Source organism: Erinaceus europaeus, chromosome 4, assembly GCF_950295315.1.
Source record: "Erinaceus europaeus chromosome 4, mEriEur2.1, whole genome shotgun sequence".
Taxonomy (NCBI): Eukaryota; Metazoa; Chordata; class Mammalia; order Eulipotyphla; family Erinaceidae; genus Erinaceus; species Erinaceus europaeus.
In genome coordinates this window covers 37,046,391-37,068,031 of record NC_080165.1, presented here as the reverse complement: position 1 = coordinate 37,068,031, position 21,641 = coordinate 37,046,391, and the positions used below count along the sequence as shown (strand labels likewise).

The 21,641-nt window shown below is 38.1% G+C and overlaps 1 protein-coding gene and 1 long non-coding RNA gene across 2 annotated transcripts; one reads left to right on the top strand and one right to left on the bottom strand.

Moving 5' to 3' along the window:
* Window positions 1–2: 2 nt before the first annotated feature.
* SLC17A2 (solute carrier family 17 member 2) lies at window positions 3–20,576 on the bottom strand (the record flags this gene model as incomplete). The annotated part of the gene is made up of 10 exons (XM_060190799.1): window positions 20,434–20,576; window positions 20,159–20,246; window positions 15,889–15,999; window positions 14,510–14,721; window positions 11,213–11,446; window positions 11,040–11,127; window positions 9,174–9,260; window positions 1,912–2,030; window positions 1,673–1,834; window positions 3–131 (listed from the first exon to the last, which is right to left on the bottom strand). Coding segments are annotated over exons 3-10 (1,077 nt in total), but the record flags the coding sequence as incomplete, so codon positions are not given.
* LOC132538049 (uncharacterized) lies at window positions 4,307–8,368 on the top strand. Its single transcript, XR_009549451.1, has 2 exons — window positions 4,307–4,450; window positions 8,007–8,368. It is a non-coding gene; the product is annotated as an uncharacterized LOC132538049 (long non-coding RNA).
* Window positions 20,577–21,641: the final 1,065 nt, after the last annotated feature.

The following is a 21,641-nucleotide window of genomic DNA, read 5'->3' as shown; positions in this document are numbered from 1 at the left end:
AGAGATGAAAAGAGTTTCCGTACAGTGATTAATCTGAGAAGATTCCTAGACAAAAGGAAATCTGCCAACTGACCTCCAAGAATTGTACAACTTGAGGCAGCAATAAAGGGCAGGGAAGATAGAACACCACTCTAAAAGAAAACAATATATAGTGAGTACAAAGGTGCATCTAGCATCAATGTTTCAGTTAAATAGACCAACTGTTAGCCTACGCTCCAGATATGCTGAGCTGTTTTAAGGACATTAGCATTATATTCTATAGGAAAACACTGGCTCAGGGAAGATGACCAGCACTTAGTCTCCAGGGAAAAAGCAGTATTCATTTTATTTTCATTCTTTTATTTATTTATTTATTTATAAAAAGGAAACATTGACAAAACCATAGGATAAGAGGAGTACAACTCCACACAATTCCCACCATCAGAACTCCGTATCCCATCCCCTACCCTGATAGCTTTCCTATTCTTTATCCCTATTTACAGTCAACAATATTTATATACCTTTCCCACATTTGGGAGCTACCCTCTTTCCTGATCTAGCTTTCTAGTCCTTTTTCCAGCCATGACATCATCTTCCAAGACAATAACTTGGATCCACCTGCTTATCAGATTTCAGGCTCAGGGAAAAAAAAAAAGCTAGTATAGCCACAGGCCCTTTGGAGTATAGGCCTACTAGCTGTCTACAAAACGAAGACCCCAAGTTTTCACCTGCATTACTCCAGCCTTTAGGTTCATGATTAGTCAACAACTTGCTTGGCTTTATATGTTAGCTCTCTTTTCAGCCTCCAGGTTCCAGATGCTAGCATGATGCCAACCACACTTCCCTGGACAGACAGCCCCACCAATGTGTCCTGGAGCCCTGCTTCCCCAGAGCCCTGCCCCACTAGGGAAAGAGAGAGACTGGCTGGGAGTATGAATAGACCTGTCAACGCCCATGTTCAGTGGGGAAGCAATTACAGAAGCCAGGCCTTCCACCTTCTGCACTCTATAATGAGCCTGGGTCCATACATATGCCCAGTATTCATTTTCTAAGGGAAACTGAAGGATCAGTTAGTGTGGCAGTGTAGTTGGGCATATGAAGTTATCACTTCAGTCAGAAAGAGAAGGATGACTATGGGGTGATCTCACTCATGGACAGAAGTTGAGAATTAAGAACGGAAAGGGGGAACACAAAGTATAACTTGGACTGTGTTTGGTATATTGCACCAACGTAACAGACTCTGGTGTTGGGCGCTGGGGGCTTTCAGGTCCTGGTGTATGGTGAAGGAAGAGGAACTAGGCTGGTGGTTAGAGTGTTTTGCAGAAAATAGAAATTTTACACATGTAACAATAACTGTATTTATTATAAGCCATTAATCCCCCCCTGTAAAATATACATAGGAAGATGAATATGGGATGATCTCATTCACAGACAGAAGTGAAAAACAAGATCATAACATAAAACACTGAGCAGAACTTGGACTGATGGTGGTGTATTGCACCAATGTAAAAGACTCGGGGCGGGGGGTGGTTCAGGCCCTGGGACAGGATGGCAAAGGATCTAGTGGGGGTTGTACTGTTGTGTGGATAAATGAGAAATGTTATGCATGCACTAACTATTGTATTTACTATCAACTGTAAACCATTAATCCCCCAGTAAATAAATTAAAAGAAAAAAAAAGAAGCATACTCACATCTCTAATGTTAACATGGAGCACAGAATTGATGTACGTTGGTAGGTATGTTATGATTATGGTGCATAGCCAGAAGTGACTGAAAAATCCCATAAAAATGGCCCAAAGTGGTAGACATTTGGCCATTGCCTTGATGGGGACAGATCGTCTAGGAGAACTAGACTGAAAGGAAATAACTAATTACCATGAATATTTGAACAAGCCAGAAACTAGAGACTAGTTAGAAGGGTTGTCCGTACCTGTTGAGTCAAGGAGGATACAATGTGTTCCTTTTCTCTGTCACTTATGCATGGGTGATGTATGGGGTCATCGTAAATCACTATGAACCACAGGAGGCAGCAAACACAGCCGATGCTACCTAGGAAACATGGACCCAGTTAGTTTTTAGGTAGATCTGTGAAAAGCGTTCCCTTTGAAATGTCATTTCTAGCTCCCCCCCTTACAAACACACACCAATTTATGGACCTAAATTTTCATGCTTCCTTGTTTCAGTTCAACTGTAATCTCTTTTTGACCTAATTTACCTAAATAATACCTCTCAATTATAGAATATAATTTGTCAACACAAGAGTCTTTTGGATGTGCCACTGAACAGTTCATTAGTCTTGAGATTCCAGGGTCTGTAGTCTTACGTGTTATTAGGTGTAAATTTTCTCTCCCTCTCCCTCCCCCTCTCCCTCTCCTTCTCCCTCTCTTTCTCTGTCTCTCTGTCTCTCTCTCTCTATATATATATATAATATATTATTATATTATATATTATTGTCTTATTTTGGAAAACTCAAATAGGATTAAACAAGACAATATGAAAACATACATGAAACAGTCTGCCATGAAATCAGTGCAGGACAAAAAAATACTTCCAGCATATTTGCAATAGATAGTGTTGGGGCCTGGGAAACATGCAGGTGAGTGGAGTGTTGAATTCTCAAGTATGAGGTCCCAAGATCAATACCTAGAATTGAATGTGTCAGTGATATGTGTTTCTGTTCCTCTCTCTTTTTCAAAAAAAGTAAATATTTAAGTAATGTCACTTATATTCAAATAATACCTCCATGGTAGATTTCCATAAGATGTATTTTTTGATGGTATTTGGTTAATATATGTGAATAAACATAACTTGGGACTAATATTATTAATGACACCATTTCAATATAACAATAGAGCAGATACTTGTTTTGTTACTGAGATTTGGCATTTGAAGATTATATGATAGAAGATTTTGAGACCAGAGTTCTATAATTTCCCTCTAGTTATTTAGTTGATCCATTATTATTTTTATTTTAGTGGAATACTTTTTGTTTAATTTATAAAAAGGAAACTGACAAAACCATACTATAAGAGGGATACAACTCCACATAATTCCCACCACCAGAACTCCATATCCCACCCCCGCCCCTGATAGCTTTCCTATTCTTTAACGCTCTGAGAGTAGGGACCCAAGGTCATTGTGGGATGCAGAAGGTGGAATGTCTGGCTTCTGTAATTGCTTCCCTGCTGAACATGGGTGTGGCGTTGACAGGTCCATCCATACACCCAGCCTTCCTCTCTCTTTCCCTAGTAGGGTGGGGGCTCTGGGGAAGCAGAGCTCTAGGACACATTGGTGGGGTTGTCTGTCCAGGGAAGTCTGGTCAGCATCCTGCTAGCATCTGGAAACTGGTGGCTGAAAAGAGAGTTAACATACAAAGCCAAACAAATTGTTGACTAATCATGAACCTAAAAGCTGGAATAGTGCAGATTAAGAGTTGGGAGGTACTCCATTTTGTAGATAGCTAGTAGGCATATTTTAGTTATATTCCAAAGGGCCTGTGGCTATACTATTTTTTTTCCCCGAGCCTGAAATCTGATATGCAGGTGGATCCAAGTTATTGTCTGGAAAGATGATGTCATGAAAAAGGAACAGAAAGCTGGATCAGGGAAGAGAGTCGCTCCCAAATATGGGAAAGGGGTATAAATATCGTTGGCTGTAAACCCCATCTATTTGATTTGGTCTGGGGCCCATATTCAGCTTAGGAGCCTATGTGACCTCTGCATCCCTGTAGATCTGAGCTCACATTCTGTGGTCATAAGCAGGAACATTCCAAGGTGCCCCAATATCAGGACCCATGTTCCTCAGATGTAGCACAGAATATGTTGTCCAGCCTCCCTTTGGAGGATGAAACGTTCTCTACCGTTGTTGATCCAAGTTGAGGGCAAGGTCCTATGGGGGGCCCACAAAGGGGTCTATTGTGTTGTTCCTGATAGAGATGACTGGTAACAATGCACAAGGGATTTATTTGAGATCTAGGCCCATCATGTCTGTTCAGGAATCTCAGGACTCTCAGACTAGGGCCCCAGCTGAAGGGGTGGCCTGTTAGTGACTAAAGAGTCCTCTTTAAAGTATGCCAGTCTCTTGCCCTTATTCAGCTTTTGCAGTCCTTGCTTTGATAGGGTTAGCTTTGGAGTAAGTGAGAGAACTATAATAGGAAGTAGGTGAGGAGGGTATCTTTAGTCTAAGTAGATACTATTTCATTATGAACTTGATACTGACTCACTACAAACTATTGTGTACTTTTGCTTTCAGGTATATATTTTGCTCTAATTTGTGGATACATGTGGACATAAGCTCTATCTTATGGGACCTGGTCTATATCTAGGCTTTGGGTCTTTGTTAGGAAGTGAGCTCCCTGGAATGGAATTAGAGAATCCTATGAAAAGAAAGGTCTCATCAGAGTAATGACTCTGAAGGGTTGACATTCCACGCCTGATGTCTGGACACAGTCTGAAGTGAAGCATGCTGAGGTGGTACTCATTGCTTTGATTAAGTTGGGATCAGTGGATGCAGTATCATTTGATATGAATTGAGAGAAGCATGCAAGAAAGTGAGCCCCACCCTAAAGGTCCCAGGACTGGGGGAAATATAGGCTCTATTGAGTAAGTGGGAGATTCCTGCTGTCTTAGGGTTAAGAAGACAGTAGATAGTTATTGCTATAATCACATTATTTGACAATTGGGTTAACTTTGAAATATCCCTTTGTTAGGATTTGCTGTATCATATACAACATCACCATAATTTATGTACTTTGACATTATTTGCATATAGCTGTGCCACCGGTTGCTTCTGTTCTCCCTGGTCTAGGCTTTTGAGAGAGTCAACATATTAAAGACTCAGCCTATGTATTAAAAAGACTCTGTATGTGCTTTAAAAAGTTTGAGACATACAATCCATTTTCCCCCTCTCATATTAATTAAATAGTGATTTACATGACTATAAATTAATAGGAGTGTACATAAACACCATTCCCACCACCAAAAGACTGTGTCCCATCCCATCCACCCCATCCCCCCTCCCCCCGCCCCGGGAAGCTGAACATCCACCCTCATCCTCAACCCAGGGTTTTTACTTTGGTGCCCTACTCCAAATTCAGTCAAATCCCACTTTTAGTTTTCCTTTGTGTTCTTCTTTCTCAGCTTCTGTTTATGATCATCCCATACTCATCTTTATCTTTCTGACTTAGCTCACTTAACATAATTCCTTCTAGCTCCATCCAAGATGAGTCAGAGAAGGTGGGTTCATTGTTCTTAATAGCTGCATGTTCAGAAAGATAAAGATGAGTATGGGATGATCCCACTCATCAACAGAAGTTGATTAAGAAGATCTGAAAGGGAAACTAAAAGCAGGACCTGATCAAATTGTAAGTAGGGCACCAAAGTAAAAACCCAGTGGTGAGGGGTAGACATGCAGCTTCCTGGGCCAGTGGGGGGTGGGAGTGGGTGGGAGGGATGGGTCACAGTCCTTTGGTGGTGGGAATGGTGTTTATGTACACTCCTAGCAAAATGTAGACATATAAATCAGTAGTTAATTAATATGAGAGGGGGAAAATCAATTGTATGTCTCAAAGTTTCTCAAAACACAAACTGAATCCTTTTAATATACAGGCTGTGTATTTGATATGCGGACTCTCTCAGAAGCCTAGACCAAGTAGATTAGAAGCATCCAATAGCACAGCTATATACAAGATACTGGATACTGTACAACAAACCATAACAAAAGGACTTTTCAAAGTTAACCCAATTAACAAATAATGTGATGATAACATTAACTATTGATTGTCTTTTTGAACCCTAAGACAGCAGGAACCTCACATCTCCACTATAAAGCCTCTACTTCCCCCAGTCCTGGAACCCTTGGATAGGGCCCACTTTCCCGTATGCATTTCCCAACCCAAACCAAATAATATTGCATCCGCCGATCACAACCTAACCAACGCAACGATTGCCACCTCAACATGCTTCACCTCAGACTGTGTCCAGAGACTTCACGTGTGGAATGACAACCCTTCAGCTTCATTACTCGGGTGAGACCTTTCCTTTTATAGTACACTCTAATTTCATCTCAGGTAGTTCACTTTCTAACAAAGTCCCATAACCTAGATATACACCAGTTTCTGTGAAAGAGAGCTTATGTTCTCACGTATCCATAAACTACTGCAAAATATATACCTGAAAGCAGAAGTACACTAGAGTTTGCAGTGAGTACCTTCCTAACACTTACTCTCCACTATTCCAAGCTTGGGATCCATGATTGCTCAACAAATTGTTTGGCTTCGTATGTTAACTCTCTTTTCAATCACCAGGTTCCAGATGCCACCATGATGCTGGCCAGGCTTCCCTGGACTGAAGACCCCACCAATGTGTCCTGGAGCTCAGCTTCCCCAGAGACACACCTTACTAGGGAAAGAGAGAGGCAGACTGGGAGTATGGACCGACCAGTCAACGCCCATGTTCAGCGGGGAATCAATTACAGAAGCCAGACCTTCTACCTTCTGCAACCCTCAACGACCCTGGGTCCATGCTCCCAGAGGGCTAGAGAATGGGAAAGCTATCATGGGAGGGGGTGGGTTATGGAGATTGGGTGGTGGGAATTGTGTGGAGTTGTACCCCTCCTACCTTATGTTTTTGTTCATTAATCCTTTCTTAAATAAAAAATTTAAAAAATTAAAAATATATATATAAAAAATATTAATCAGAAAAAAATAGCTGCATAGTATTCCACTGTGTATATATACCACAGCTTTCTCAGCCACTCACTCCTCTGTTGTTGGGAACCTGGGTTTCTTCCAGGTTTTAGCTATTACAAATTGTGCTGCTATGAACATAGGTGTACACATATCTTTTTGGTTGGGTGATATGGAGCCCTTGGGGTATATAGGAGAGGAGTTACTGGGTCATATGGAAGGTCCATGTCTAGCCTTGTGAAAGTTCTTCAGACTGCTCTCCACAGAGGATGGAACAATTTAAATTTCTACTAGCAGTACAGAAGGGTTCCTTTGTCCCCACAGCCTCTCTAGCCTTTGTTGCTGCTGTCCTTTTTGATGTATGCCATTCTCACATGGTTGAGGTGGTATCTCAATGTTGTCTTTATTTGCATTTCTCTGACAATCAATGACCTGGAGCAATTTTTCATGTGTTTGTTAGCTAGCCTTTTGGATCTCTAGTTGATCCATTATTTATGTGCAAAGATACGAATCAAACATTATAATGGTATCAAAGTAATTTTTTATAGAAGGCATAGACTGAATTACATACCTTAAGTATTTCACATCCTAGTGGAGAGGGGATGGTGAAATAAATATTTTCATAGTAGGTTGCCAAAATAACTTGCCTGAATAGTACATCTATTTTGTCATGCACACATATACCCCCTTTAGGGTCCAGTCTCCAGAGGACTGGAGAAATCTTTGGTGCTGTGATATCTTTGCTTTTTTTGCTTCTTCTGTCTCTCTGCCTCAGTCTTTCTATTTGAAAAAGTTGGCTCAAAGTGGCAAGCCCTGGTAACAACAACAACAAATCAGTAATTGCACACGAGCATAGAGAAAAATATCAATAAAAACTGGTTTTGGATAGAAAGACTGAGACAAAGGGCACATTAGAATAGAGTTCAGTGAACTCTGGTAGTGAATAGGGCAAAAACATCATGGCAACAATACTCATTACAATGAAAAATAAAGACACATTAAAAGTACACTTTGCCAGTCAACAATATTTATACACCTTTCCCATATTTGGGAGCTACACTGTTCCCTGATCCAGCTTTATGGTCTTTTTCCAGCCATGACATCATCTCCCCAGACAATAACTTAGATCCACCTGCATATCAATATGGCAGGCTCAGAAAAAAAAGAAAGAAAAAACTAGTACAGTCATGGGCTCTTTGCAGTATAACTAAGGTGGGACTACTAACTATCTACAAAACGGAGACCCCCCAATGCTTCATCTGCACTATTCCAGCCTTTAGGTTCATGATTACTCAACAATTTGTTTGGCCCTATATGTTAACTCTTTTTTCGGCCACCAGGTTCCAGATGCTAGCAGGATGCCAACCAGACTTCCCTGGGAAGATGACCCCACCAATGTGTCCTGGAGCCCCACTTTCCCAGAGCTCTGCCCCTCTAGGGAAAGAGAGAGGCAGGCTGGGAGTGTGGATCTACCTGTCAATGCCCATGTTCAGTGGGGAAGCAATTACAGAAGTCAGGCCTTCCACCTTCTGCATCCCATAATGACCCGGGGTTCATACTCCCAGAAGGATAAAAAAATAGGGAAGATATCAGGGGAGGGGATGAGATACTTAGTTTTGTTGGTGGGAATTGTGTGGAGTTATGCCCTTCTTATCCTTTGGTTTCTGTGTTTCCTTTTTATAAATAAAAATTTAAAAAATAAGTATACTTTGCTGAGGCTGGATGGTTGCACACTTGATTGAGTGCTCATGAGTTCAAGCCCCCAGAACCCACCTGCAGAAGGGAAGGTTCATGAGTGTGAAACAGTGCTACAGGGGTCTCTCTCTCTCCCTTTGCTACTTCCCCTTCCCTCTAAACCTCTGTCTCTAACAAAAATATAAAAATGAAAGTCTTTAAAAACTTAAGGAAATCTTAACCATATGCAAAAAATAGATTTGGTTTCAGATGAAGTGGTAGAAGTCCTATAGAAGATATCTGGGGGCGGGGGGGGGGGGGGGAGCCGGGCAGTAGCGTAGCAGGTTAAGCTCACATGGTGCAAAGTGCAGGGACCGGCATAAAGATCCTGGTTCAAGCCCCCGGCTCCCCACCTGCAGGGGAGTCACTTCACAAGTGGTGAAGCAGGTTTGCAGGTGTCTATCTTTTCTCCCTCTCTGTCTTCCCCTTCTCTCTCTATTTCTCTCTGTCCTATCCAACAATGACAACAACAACTACAACAATAAAAGAACAAGGGCAACAAAAAGGGAATAAATATTTTTCTTTTTCTAAAAAAAAAAAAAGAAGACATCTGGGATAGAGGGGAAGGCTTGATTTTCATAAAAATGATACTATGCATATAGTCATTTTTTCTACAAAAATGAGAAAGTCCTTATCCTCAGCATTCTTTATTGTCTTCCATGTAGCAAAGGGCATTTGCTCTCGTGTGGGGAAAATATTAGTAGTGGATGTTATAAACTTCAAAACAAATGCCTGGGAGTTGGAAGCATTAGGGCTTAGGAAAAATGACTCACCAAAGATGTAGAAGATGAAAGGCCAGCCCAACACCTGTGAGATTAGTCCTCCTACACAGAGAATAATAAAGGACCCAAAGGCTGAGCCTGAAGAGAGAGCGAAAAATTCTTTAACAGTGAAGTTAAGGATTGAGTGGCCTCCCTTAATGTTTATCCAACAGATAAGTGATAAGATTTGGATTTACTGGGTAAAATGATGAGTCTTTCTCTCACTCACATTTATCCCCCCAATAAAGTCATATGGAGTAATTAGAGTTAACAAATAATTTGCTTTCTAACACATAAATGTCTCCTTGACAATATTATGACCAAGTCCAAATTGTTTAGTCTGTCATAGAAACTCTCTGTAACCACAATCCAGGTGTATCTCTTCAAAGTCACAGTTATATTCTGGCAGGGTAGGATATGAGGTTGGAGGAAAAAGGGAAGTCTTATAAAAGTTCATAAGCTAGAGTCCTTCAAAAATATTTTAATCCAGTTGTAAAGAAAAATATGAATAAAATTCTATAGTGTGATAAAATGTAGATCTTAGAGTTTAACATATTTTACAGGGACCAACAATAAGAAATCAATCAATCAACTAATTAGCTAATTTTTAAGTGCAAAAAAGAAAAGTTTTATTTTAATTTATTATTATTATTTTTTTACTACTAGGATTATTACTGGGACTACCAAGCCCTACATGATAACCCCAGAGTTATTGCTGGGGTTCAGTACCAGCACTGCCACCTCTCCAGATTCAAAGGAGGTCCCAAAACTTTACATCAGGCTCAGCCTGATGCTATTGACTGGCTACAGAAGAAGGGCAAATGCTAGAAGAAGTACCAGCACTACCAATCCACTGATCCCAATTATTTTTTCTTTTTTTTAATTTTATTTGATAGGACAGAGAGAAATTGAGAGCTAAGGGATAGATAGAGATGGAGAAAGAAAGACAGACACCTGTATTTGTGGTTCACCACTAGTGAAGGTAGGGAATTCAAACCTGGTTTCTTATGCATGGTAAGTTGTAAGCTCAACCAGGTGCCCCATCACCCAGGCCCCAAGAAATTTATTTTCCGTGAAAATACAATACATACATAAATTTTTATATTCTTAACTTTTTCCTATAATGGTCTTCTGACTACCCTAACATAACTTTTCCTGATTTGGAGTCTTAGCAGCTTCACAATACAAATATGTCATTCTTATTTGTATGTAACTGTCCCACATAGATTATATTCTTGGTAATACTTTTCTTCCTTTTCTCCAACTATTCGCTGTATAGGAGAAAAGATGTGATAGGATAAAGCAGATTACAAAGTTGTGATCAACGAATATCTGTAGATAGAGAAAAAGAGAGTTCAACAAATGTTTGTTTTTTCTCATTCTATAACTTGAGAATCAAATTGTTACCCAACTTTGCCATCAGCAATACAATTAAAGAAGTTCACCCAAAGTGTTCAATGATTATGATTATCTTTTACAATAATGATTGTTGGTGGGGAGTCCGGTGGTACCGCAGCGGGTTAAGCGCACATGGCGCAAAGCGCAAGGACCCGTGTAAGAATCCCGGTTCGAGCCCCGGGCTCCCCACCTGCATGGGAGTCGCTTCACAGGCGGTGCAGCAGGTCTGCAGGTGTCTTTCTCTCTCCCTCTCTATCTTCCCCTCCTCTTTCCATTTCTCTCTGTCCTGTCCAACAGCGATGACAACAATAACCACAACAATGATAAAACAGCAAGGGCAACAAAAGAGAATAAATAAATAAAATTTAAAACAAAAAATAATAATTGTTGGTTATATACATATATTCACATATACACATGTAAATATATACATGTATACATACATATCCTTACACATATATACACTGTATTTATCATTACCTGACCCTGCAATGCTGGTGAGTTTGCTTCGTTCAAGTGGAGGAGCCCATTTTGCCCAAATTGTAAACTGACCTGTCCATGCCATCCCCTGAAATAAAAATCATTAAGAACTTTGATTTATAATAAAATTAAGGACTCTGTATTCCACTCACGATGATAAAGTATCTAAATACCTGGGCCATGCCCTGGACTGTCCGAATCACAATAACCAAAATCACTCCGACATCCGCAGCCAGTGGTGTAAAGAGGGTGAGAAGAGAGGATATCAGCAAGCCAGCACCAAGCATCTGTTTTGCTCCAAATATCCCTGTTAAATATCCACTTGGGATCAGTGTGAGTATAATCCCATAGCTGATGGAGCTAAAGATGATACCCTGAGTCTCCGGGCTCCATTCATACACAGAGGCCTAGTGTGGAGAGCAAATAAAAGGAAAATGCTTTGCTAAGAGGTTCACTTATAAAGATTTACTCTACAGTCAAAGTTCATTAGGGCCCTATTGTAAAGTATTAAATTTTTTTTCCTCAATTTTTAAACTAACTTAAATATTCTTATTTCAAAACAAAAAATTGTGCCCATAATTTGCTTCTCTCAGGATAGGGATGGTGGGGAATCAGAAGAAACAAAGAAGAAAAAGAACAGAGGATGAAAACATAGATAGCTGTTAGGGAGGTGTAACTTAAAGGAGAATTATTGAAAGGTATGTCAATATCTTAACAATTACAATTACAAGAGATAATCTTACCATAGAAATAATAAAAAATGTTGAAAATTGTGGGTGAAAGAGCTCCTTAGTTATTTTACATATGGCAAAGTTAATTGAAAAATTGACTCTCAAAGAATAAGAAAATAAACATTTAAAAAAAATTATTTGTTGGGGGAGCCGGGCGGTAGCGCAGCAGGTTAAGCGCAGGTGGCGCTAAGCGCAAGGACAGGCATGAGGATCCCAGTTCGAGCCCCTGGCTCCCCACCTGCAGGGGAGTCGCTTCACAGGCGGTGAAGCAGATCTGCAGGTGTCTGTCTTTCTCTCCTCCTCTCTGTCTTCCCCTCCTCTCTCCATTTCTCTCTGTCCTATCCAACAACGACAACAACAATAATAACTACAATAAAAAAAAAAGACAACAAGGGCAACAAAAGGGAAGATAAATAAATAAAATTACAAAAAAAATTTTAAAAAAAGACAAGGGCAACAAAAGGGAAGATAAATAAATAAATATTACCAAAAAAAAAAGAAAAAAAATTATTTGTTGGGTTGGTGGCAGATAGCATAATGGTTATGCAAAGAGACTCTCATGCCTGAGGCTCCAAAGTGCCAAGTTCAGTCTCCACCCCCACTACCATAACCAGAGCTGATCAGTGCTCTGGTGAAAAAAATAAATTTGTTGGTAAAAATGCAGAAAGAGACCACAGCACAGAAGCTTCATTCAATGTGGTGGAGGCTGGACCCAAACCTGCGTCATACATGGCAAAGCAGTGCACTACCCAAGTGAGTTGTTTTTTGTTTTTTTTTTTTTTACCAGTACAAGAAAAGCAAAACGTTACAAAGCCTTTTCAAAATAATTCCCTCAAGTTTGGGAATTATGATATGCTTTGTAGAGCTGACTTCCTGAACTACATATTACACATAAGTAACATCATCGTCTTCATCTTTTTATTTTTGTAGTAGCCAGGGTTTTACTGCTATAGGCCAACTTTTTCATTTAGAAAAGAGGGTATAGGAGAAAGAGACTAAAACATGAAAGTTTCCCCCAAAACTGCCATAAAACATCCATGTAGTGTACTGGGGACTGGAACATGGGTCACATAAATGGCAAAGTAGGCACTCTTCCAGGTAAGTAAAGTCACCAGCCCCCAGTGTCATATTCTTCTTCTGATGTAAGGATAATGAATGATTTTTGGTAGCCTACTAGGTATATGGCATGTTACAAACTAAAGTACAGAGTAAAAATAAAAAGTATATATATATATCAGATATTTTTCTACTTAAGATGAATATAGATAAATAAAAAGCTATAGCTTGAATAAAAGCTATAGCTTTCCTGTTAAAATTGAAATTTGAAGTAAAACAGGTATTTTGAGAAAAAGGAAGAACAATTTAGAAAGATTCTAGGAATGAATAGAACTTGAATCATCCTCTGAAAGATGACTATGATTTATATTTAAAAAGAAGAGAAGAAAAGAAAATTAATTTTTATGGGAAAAATTAGCATCAACAGGCTTGTAGCATTTGGAGTGATTCCAAAGAACCAGAAGATAACAGAGGCTCTGACACTTAGAGCATACTCTCCCTGGGTCTTTGGTGGCAATATGAATATGTTGACAAGTAAAACAAGATAGTCAAGGGAAGAGCTTGACAACTTGATAGTGTCATGGATTCTTGAGCACTAGGAGTGTGAATATATAGAATCAATGATGGAAGAAAAACTAGAGGTAGAAAGATCGTGTGTCTGAAGTAATGTATAGTAAATCATAGATAGTTTAAAGGAAAAAAATTGGACATAACCATGATTTTCCTACACATATAAAATGTGTAACAAAGATTTTAGTGAATTCATTGATTAATGAAACAACTGATAAGATGTTAGAATCAATTAAAAAAATGATTCCAGATAATCACCCACATAAGACACAAAGTTAATGCTAAAATGAATTTTATTTATCTATTTCACTGGTTAGCCAGAGCACTGTTTAGCTCTGACTTCTGGTGGTGCTAAATAGAAACTGGGACCTCAAAGTCTCAGGCATGAAAGTCTTTTGCATAATCATCATGTTACCTCCTCACACAGGTTTAATGTGTTTTAGATGTTTGAACTGAAAGACAGATGGAGCAGAGGATCAATTACATTTCCATAGGACAAAGTTTATTTGCAGAGTTATGGGCAAGAATCATATGCATTACAACTAAAATATTTTATTAGCTTTATTTGTCCCTTGGGTAGAGACAGCTAGAAGTTGAAAGGGAAGGGGGTGGTAATAGGGAGAGAGACAGAGGGACACTTGCAGCACTGCTTCACCACTCACAAAGCTTTCCCCTTGCAGGTAAAGACTGGGAGCTTGAATCTGAGTCCTTGTGCATTGTAGCATGTGTGCTCTGTCAGGTGCACCAACACTCGGCACCTACATTATAATTTGTTATAGAATGCTTACAGGGTTTTAGAATGGTTCAAAAACAATGAAAGGGGTCAGAAAGATTCACTTGGTGTCTAGTTTTTCACCGAGGACACCAGCAATCTGTTTCATTTTACTTTATACATTTCCTCTATAATTCTTCATTTTGTAATCATAGTAATCTCAATAAAGTTTTATTTTTATTATGGCAGTAAGCAATATCTCAAAGAAAAAAAAAATCCAGTCCTTTTAAGTTTGTCATTGAGATGTTACATCTCTATACATCACAGATGCAAGATTCAAATCATTCTTTCAAAATGGCTTTTCCTTCTCAACAAAAAGCTTTGTTCTCTGCTTTACTTACCCCTGTATTAAATGTCTTGATGGATCTGCTGGGATTATTGAGGGTGTCTGTAAGGAATACTTTTGCAGAGGCATTGGACAAACCATGATGCTGAGTGCTATTCACCATAGCAATGATTGCAATGCTAAGACTCACACGCTGGGTGATCATGGTGAAGTTTGAGAAATGCATGATGACAGCCAAACCATAGCGTAATGAACAGAAATCTGCACCTAGAGGACAATAAAGATGTCTGCACATATGAGAACATCTTATTTCCATATGGCCCGTGACCAAATCCAAAAAAAGCCTTTAAAAGAGCTCACACAATCCACATTCTTTTTCATCAGAAAGCCATGATTACAACCTTCTTTTGTAATATACCTTAGTTGTCTTCAAGACAATAAATCTGGAATCTGACAATCAAGTAGAGCACACAGGACCTTCTTTTAGAGTTGTGGGAAACCAATATTGAAAATAAGAAAAACTGAATAAAGGCATTTATGCCACATTTTTTCAAAATAAAGTGAGTAGGAAAGATGGTGATAGAGACCATCACAAAACCCATGTCATTTATCATAAAGTTTGGGAATTTTTTTTCTTTATTTATAAAGCTATCTTTGGATTAAGCCAATTAAACAGCCAATGATTTTGTTTAAGTAGCTTAGTGCATACACAAACACTTAATATCCACAAAGAAATATTTTTTATTATATGTCATTAGATATGGGCTTTACATATGTTCAGATTTTTTTCTTTTTAACTTAATATGGAGAACTATTTTTACTGAGTTGGTGTGTGATGTGGTATTACATATTCAATATATTATAAGAATAAAGCTTTTGTTTCAGTTTCCACAAAGTGAAATAATGAGTCAATAGTGAAAAAGCTCATGTGTGAATAATAGATTCAATGTGTTCTAAGAATTTGGAAAAATGAGAAGGTGAATTTGTGAATATATGAAAATACTTTGCACAAAATCATTTTAACACCATAAAGACTCATGAGTAGAACTGCCTAACTGCAAAATATTTATCTCTGCCTTACTGAAGTTTATTAAGATCAGGTGAAATAGCCAACTACTTGGCAAAGATATTATAATAGGAATTGACAGGTTGAGGATTTATTTAAAATTATTTTTTAAAAGATTCATTCCATTCTTTAGACTCCAGGATTTATTGGCCACCTGATTTAATTTCTAATAACTGTTTGTATTTTTTTCCCCTCTAGAGAAAAGACAACAGATAACTAACTAGGTGAGGGGGCTGGACTTGGTCCAATATTACACAGAAAGTCTCTACAAAGATAGAAAGAAAAGATCAAGAGTATACAAAGAACACTTGGAAATGGATTTCTATTCTTCCATTCAGGCAGTGTTAAGATTGGAGAGATGATTTTACCTTTCCTGGTGGAGGGCTTCTTGTCCATTTGGCTATGAGGGGACATGCTCCTTTACTTGGTGGCGGAGTTTCCCTCTGCCCTGAATCCTGTTTACCACGATAGGTTTTTATCTATGGAGAGAATAGACTAAAATGTGACACAAAATTAATGTTATTTTGTTAACATTGTCTCTTCTCAGTGTCAGTAATAGGTTTTGACCCATTGTAGCTATATGTTTTATGCCTCCATAGTACACTTTTTAATTATGTTCATAGAGCAGTAGATTTTTTTTAAGAAATCTGAATTTAAATGTCAGATATAAATGTCATATATCTTCCTTCCTTCTTTCCTTCCTCCCTTCCTTCCTTCCTTCCTTCCTTCCTTCCTTCCTTCCTTCCTCCCTTCCTTCCTTTCTCTCTTTGTTTCTTTGCCAGAGCAATGCTTAGCTCTGGTTTATGGTGGTTTGGGGGATTAAGTGTGAGACCTGGGAGCCTCAAGCAAGAGAGCCTGTTTGCATAATCTTTATGCTATCTCCCCTGCGCATATAGTCATCCATTTCTTAATCTATTAAGTAATCCTCATCCTAAAACTATTGTCAATTGCTGTAGCATATCCTCAACTAAATCATCAGGACTTTACATACATATGTGTCACACATATCTCATGATTCACCATTTTACATTCTTTATCCACATAACTTTAACAAGACCCACATTTTACCCTCTGAGATTTGAAACAATAGTCTATAATTTTAGAATGAATAATTCCACCTAAAAGTACAAACTGACAGTTTTTGTCTAAAAAATATTCTTTGTGGCATTCAGGGAGGTGGTGCAATGAACCAGCCTTAAACCTGCCAGCATTAAGGTCCTGAGTTTAATTCTCAGCATCACATATGCCAGAATGTGGCTCTGGGTCTCTGCTTATTGCTTACTAGCAAGTAATTAAATCTTTTAAAGGTAAAAATTTTATTTGTGGTATTAGTTATTACAGTATACTATTGGAAATAAGTTAGCCTAACAACAAAGTTTTGGTGTATCAACATTAGTAAATTGTTATGATAGACTCAGTTAAATTAGTATTTTAAAAGATGTTGAATAGCTTCAGGAAAATGCTTGTATTCTATCAAAGCAGGTACCATACTTGTATTGAGGCATGGACATCCACAGAGAAAGAAATAGATTCATACAAGTGCCAGCAGTGGTTACTTCTGGATTACAGAACATGATGGTCACATTCCTTATAATTTTTCATACTCATTAAGTGACTATTTGACAATTAGTAGATACTAATAAACAGAAGTTAAGTATCTTTGAACAAGCAATAATTAGGCTTCATTAGCATAATTAGGATTGATTACTACCTGCCAAAATTCTTGGATTCTGAGACTAAAATCTCATATCTAAGTTTTTAAAATTTTTTTTATTATCTTTATTTATTGTATAGAGATAGCCAGTGATTGAGAGGGGTGGGGGAGATAGAGAGGGAGAGAGACACCTGCAGACCTGATTCACCACTAGTGAAGCTTTTCCCCTGCAGATGGGGACCAGGGGCTTGAACCTGGGTCCTTGTGCACTGTGATGTGTGCACTTAACCTAGTGCACCACTATCTGGCCCCAAATCTAAGTTTTTTTTAACATCTAAGTTTTAAAATTGCTTTTTTGAATTACAGTGGGCCCAGATAGATGCTTAGTTGATAGCAAAAGAAGGAAATGCCCTGGCTTTTTCTCTGCCTTGGAAGATTTTCAAGTGTTGCTAACAAGTGAAAGCTAATCAAAAGATCAATTTACTGCTCTACACTCAGATCCTTGCTAAAGCAAACTGGAATGGATACCTAGTTGACCTTTTTCTATTTGATTTCCATTGTTATGTAAGATCACAAGAATTGACCAAAGGCAACTTTTTAACTCCACATTCAACTACAAGTTTTTATACTAAACAAAAAAATATTCCACTAATCTCTTCAATAAATCTTAATGCTGAATGATACTTAGACACACTTTGGCTCATAGACACATTTTATTGATGAAAAAAACTGTTGTGTTGGAGGTTTGAAAAGATACCTAAATCTTACAGTTTACAGAGCTAGCATCAGATTCCCTAGTGCCCACAGTACTGCTTTTTCTATCTGTTAATAGTATTGTAAAATAAAATAGGGTAGTTTCATTTGAGGTATTCCAGATACATACTCATAAAATTTTAAATTAAATTTAATTGTGACACCTGAGGGAAATGTGATGAAGAAAATCTTATCAAGTGGAATGTGGAAAAGATAAAAACAACTTCTTTTTTCTTCCACTGCTTGTTAGTGGAAATACATCACAAGTGGGGGCCTGCTTGTGGTACACCTGGTTAAGAGCATTTTAGCACCATACACAAGGCTGGGTTTGAGCCCAGCACCCCACCTACGGGGGGGGGGGGGGATGTTTCACAAGGGGTGAACCAGGTCTTCAGGTCTCTCTCTCTGTCTCTCTCTGTCTCTGTCTCTCTCTCTCTCTCTCTCTCTCTCTCTCTCAGAGAGAGATCAGTTTCTCCCTGCCCTATCAAATAGATACATCCCAAGTCATATTTCAATTTTCCTTCCTATTCTATCTGCTGTCATCCTTACTTAGTGTTTATGGCTCAAATGTTATTTTGAGTTTTTGTTTCAATAATCAATTTTAGTTATTAATTTCCTTGTTTCCTTTGCATAAGACCCAAGCATATCAGACTCTTTTGAATTATAATCTTTCTGGGATAGAGTACTGGAAAATTTTTTTTTTCTGAAATAATCCCAGAAGCATTTGAATTATGAACCTGAGCACTGCCATAGTTGCATGTACTTTGAGATAGTGAAATAAGTCTTATCACAGTTGTAAGTATTGTCAAATATTTTTCCATTAGTGACTCCTACCATTACACCTGGAAGCCACCATAGAGAACTTAAATTGAAATTAAGTTAAAGGAAGATCCTGCATTTGAAAATGATTTTATGATACAATATTTAGTTATATTTGATATATGATTAACAAGGGCAGTAAGATTTATTTACATGCAAAGTATTTTTTCTCCTAGTCTTAATATATAATACATTATTCTGTTATGATGGTCTTATTTTATCTCTTAGATTTTCCCTAATATTCAGTCAGCATTGCATCACCTCTGTTAGCTGAGCCTCCTAGTTTACTCAGAGTAAATGTTATATGTGGTTGAAAGAGCATGGAACTGGAGTTCAAAGAGTATCAGAGACCAAGTTCTCTGCCATCTGAGTAAATCAGAGTGGGTTTCATAAGTTCCCAGAAGCTGTAATTGTTTCATAGAAAAAAATGGAATAATACAAGTTTAGAGAACTATTTGAAGCAAAAATTAAATATATGTGCTTATAAATGTAAAATAATAATACGGGATTGACACTGAGCTTTCTCAGATTAGTAAATGCAGACTTATAGTAAATAAATGTTCCTCTATAAAAATCCATTGGTTTGATTGCTAAATTGTTTTTAAACTTTTTCTTTTTAGACCAGATTGGGCCATTCAAAGTGGTTTGGCTCTAGACTATGATTTTTCTTTTAAAACTGGACTACAACACAAAGGATGGATAAGGAAGGGCTTTTTTCTTGTTAAATATCAGACATGAGAAGAAGTCTTTTTTTTTTCTGTTAATAAAAATGAGGTCCCTTTTCTCAGTTGCTTGCCTTTCTGATAGTTCTGAAATAAAACCAATTAGATTATCTTTGTCAAGTATTATTTTATGAATTTAATTTTGGAGAAAGAGGAAGTACATTAAGTACCAATGGTAAGCAATCCCCAAATTCTAGATTATGCCAAAATTAAGGTACAAGTGGAGTATTATCAATATAGGACTCACAGATTGGTTTATAGGAAGCTATACAGGTATGCCCAGATTACTTTCTTCTAAGTGACAGATGAAGTATGTCTTCAAAGTCAATAAGAGCTCAATTGTGCTTTGGAATCAGGATTTTCTCTGGGCAAACTGGGAGAAAGCACTTTACTGAATCCTATCTCCTCAAATTTCCACTATAGCACAGATAAGCACAATCCATAATTTCTCTGGAAAATTCCCTCTGCTATACAATTAGAACAAGTCAGGTGATCTCTATAAGCATGCACATCTTTTTGTCTCAAGTCTTATTTACAACTTTGCTCATATTCTTTCCTTGAAATTTTCAAATATGAATAAATTATTTAAAAAATTAGTCTTAGTACCCCAACCTTGTTAGAGCTAACCCAATACTTCATTCCACAGCTAAAGCCCACCCAACTGATCAGAGCATCACAGTTAATACTCACAAAATCCTTGGAGAAGTGACCATAGTCCACAGAGTCCATTGGTACTAGTAGCCTCTCAAGTATTGTTCTAGGGTCCTAAATCAGTTACCTATTTTAGAAAGTCTCTTCATTTTTGGAACCAGAAGCCATTCCCTGATGGAGATCCTTATACATCTAGACTTCCCTTTAAAACTCTTCTTCTGACATCCCCTCAAACTGTTCTCCCCCTTTAATGGATTTCTGATTCATCAGTAATTATCCTTCTACCCCAAAGGAAGAAAAGGACATGCACTTACCTTCACCATTAAATCAATATTTTAGGCCCTAGATGATAAGGCTACCTTAAAGAAGGGGGGAATTTCTGTCCTTTCTTCTCTTTCAAATAATTCTGCAGTTTTACCAGGATAAATATGAGTCACATGGCAGACAGACTACACCAGGTCTAACCCAACAACCTCAGAACAGAAAATCTGGATTTGACATTGCTGCTTAATTTTTAACTTTATTTTCAAGTTCTCACTGATAGAGTGAGGATCTAAAAAGATGACACCATGATATTCTGCTTTGAACTCTGCATACAACAATAACAAATCAACAAAACTTTCTCTTAGAAGGAAAATGCTGTGATATGAAGTTAGAACTCCTGAGATCAGAGAGATGAAGACATCAAGTTTTCCTTCACTTCCTTGTGTTTTCTATATCTTGGACATGTCACTTAACCAGTTAGAATTGGTTTCTGTCCTAGAGGAAAGGTACAGGGATGTTGAAGCAGTGCTGTGATGTCTCTCTAAAATACAAATAATAATAAAATATGCCCAGGAACAATGAAGTCATGTATGCAGGGGGTCTAGTACTGCTAAATGTAGAGTTCACACACTGATAAGATAGACAGATGACAGATAGGTTGAAAGATAGATGACAGGTAACAGATAGACAAGATGTTCTTACTAAGGGGCTCTGTTACATCAACTAGACTTTTCCATACATATTTGATGCCTTTTCTAAAAGAAAGAGAAATTGATTATTCTGATGTTCTCAACTAAAGAAATACTATATTTTTCATACTCTTCACTCTGCTTTTTCTCCTCTCTCTCCCTCTCCCTCCCCGCCTCTCTGTCCCTCCCTTCCTTCCCCCCTCTTTTCCAGAGCCAGAATCTCATAAATATGTTATTTCACTGTTGCCTGGCAGCTTTTTAATTCAGAGTAGCAGAGACACCACAGCAATAGTGCACCCTCAAATGCCATGAAACATCATATGTGGTGCTGAGGGCTTACACCCAGGTCCAGTTATGCAATTTACTCATAGGTGAGCTATGTCCTCAATCCTGCTCTTTCATATACTCTTCCTAATAATCTCTCTCTTCTCCCTTTCTTTCCCTTTCCTTTCTTTCCTTTCATTTTCTTTTCCTTCCTATCTTTTTTTTTCCCCACCAGGATTATCACTGGGCCATAGTGCCTGCACTATTTCTGGTGACCTTTTTACTTTCCTTTGACAAGAGGGTGA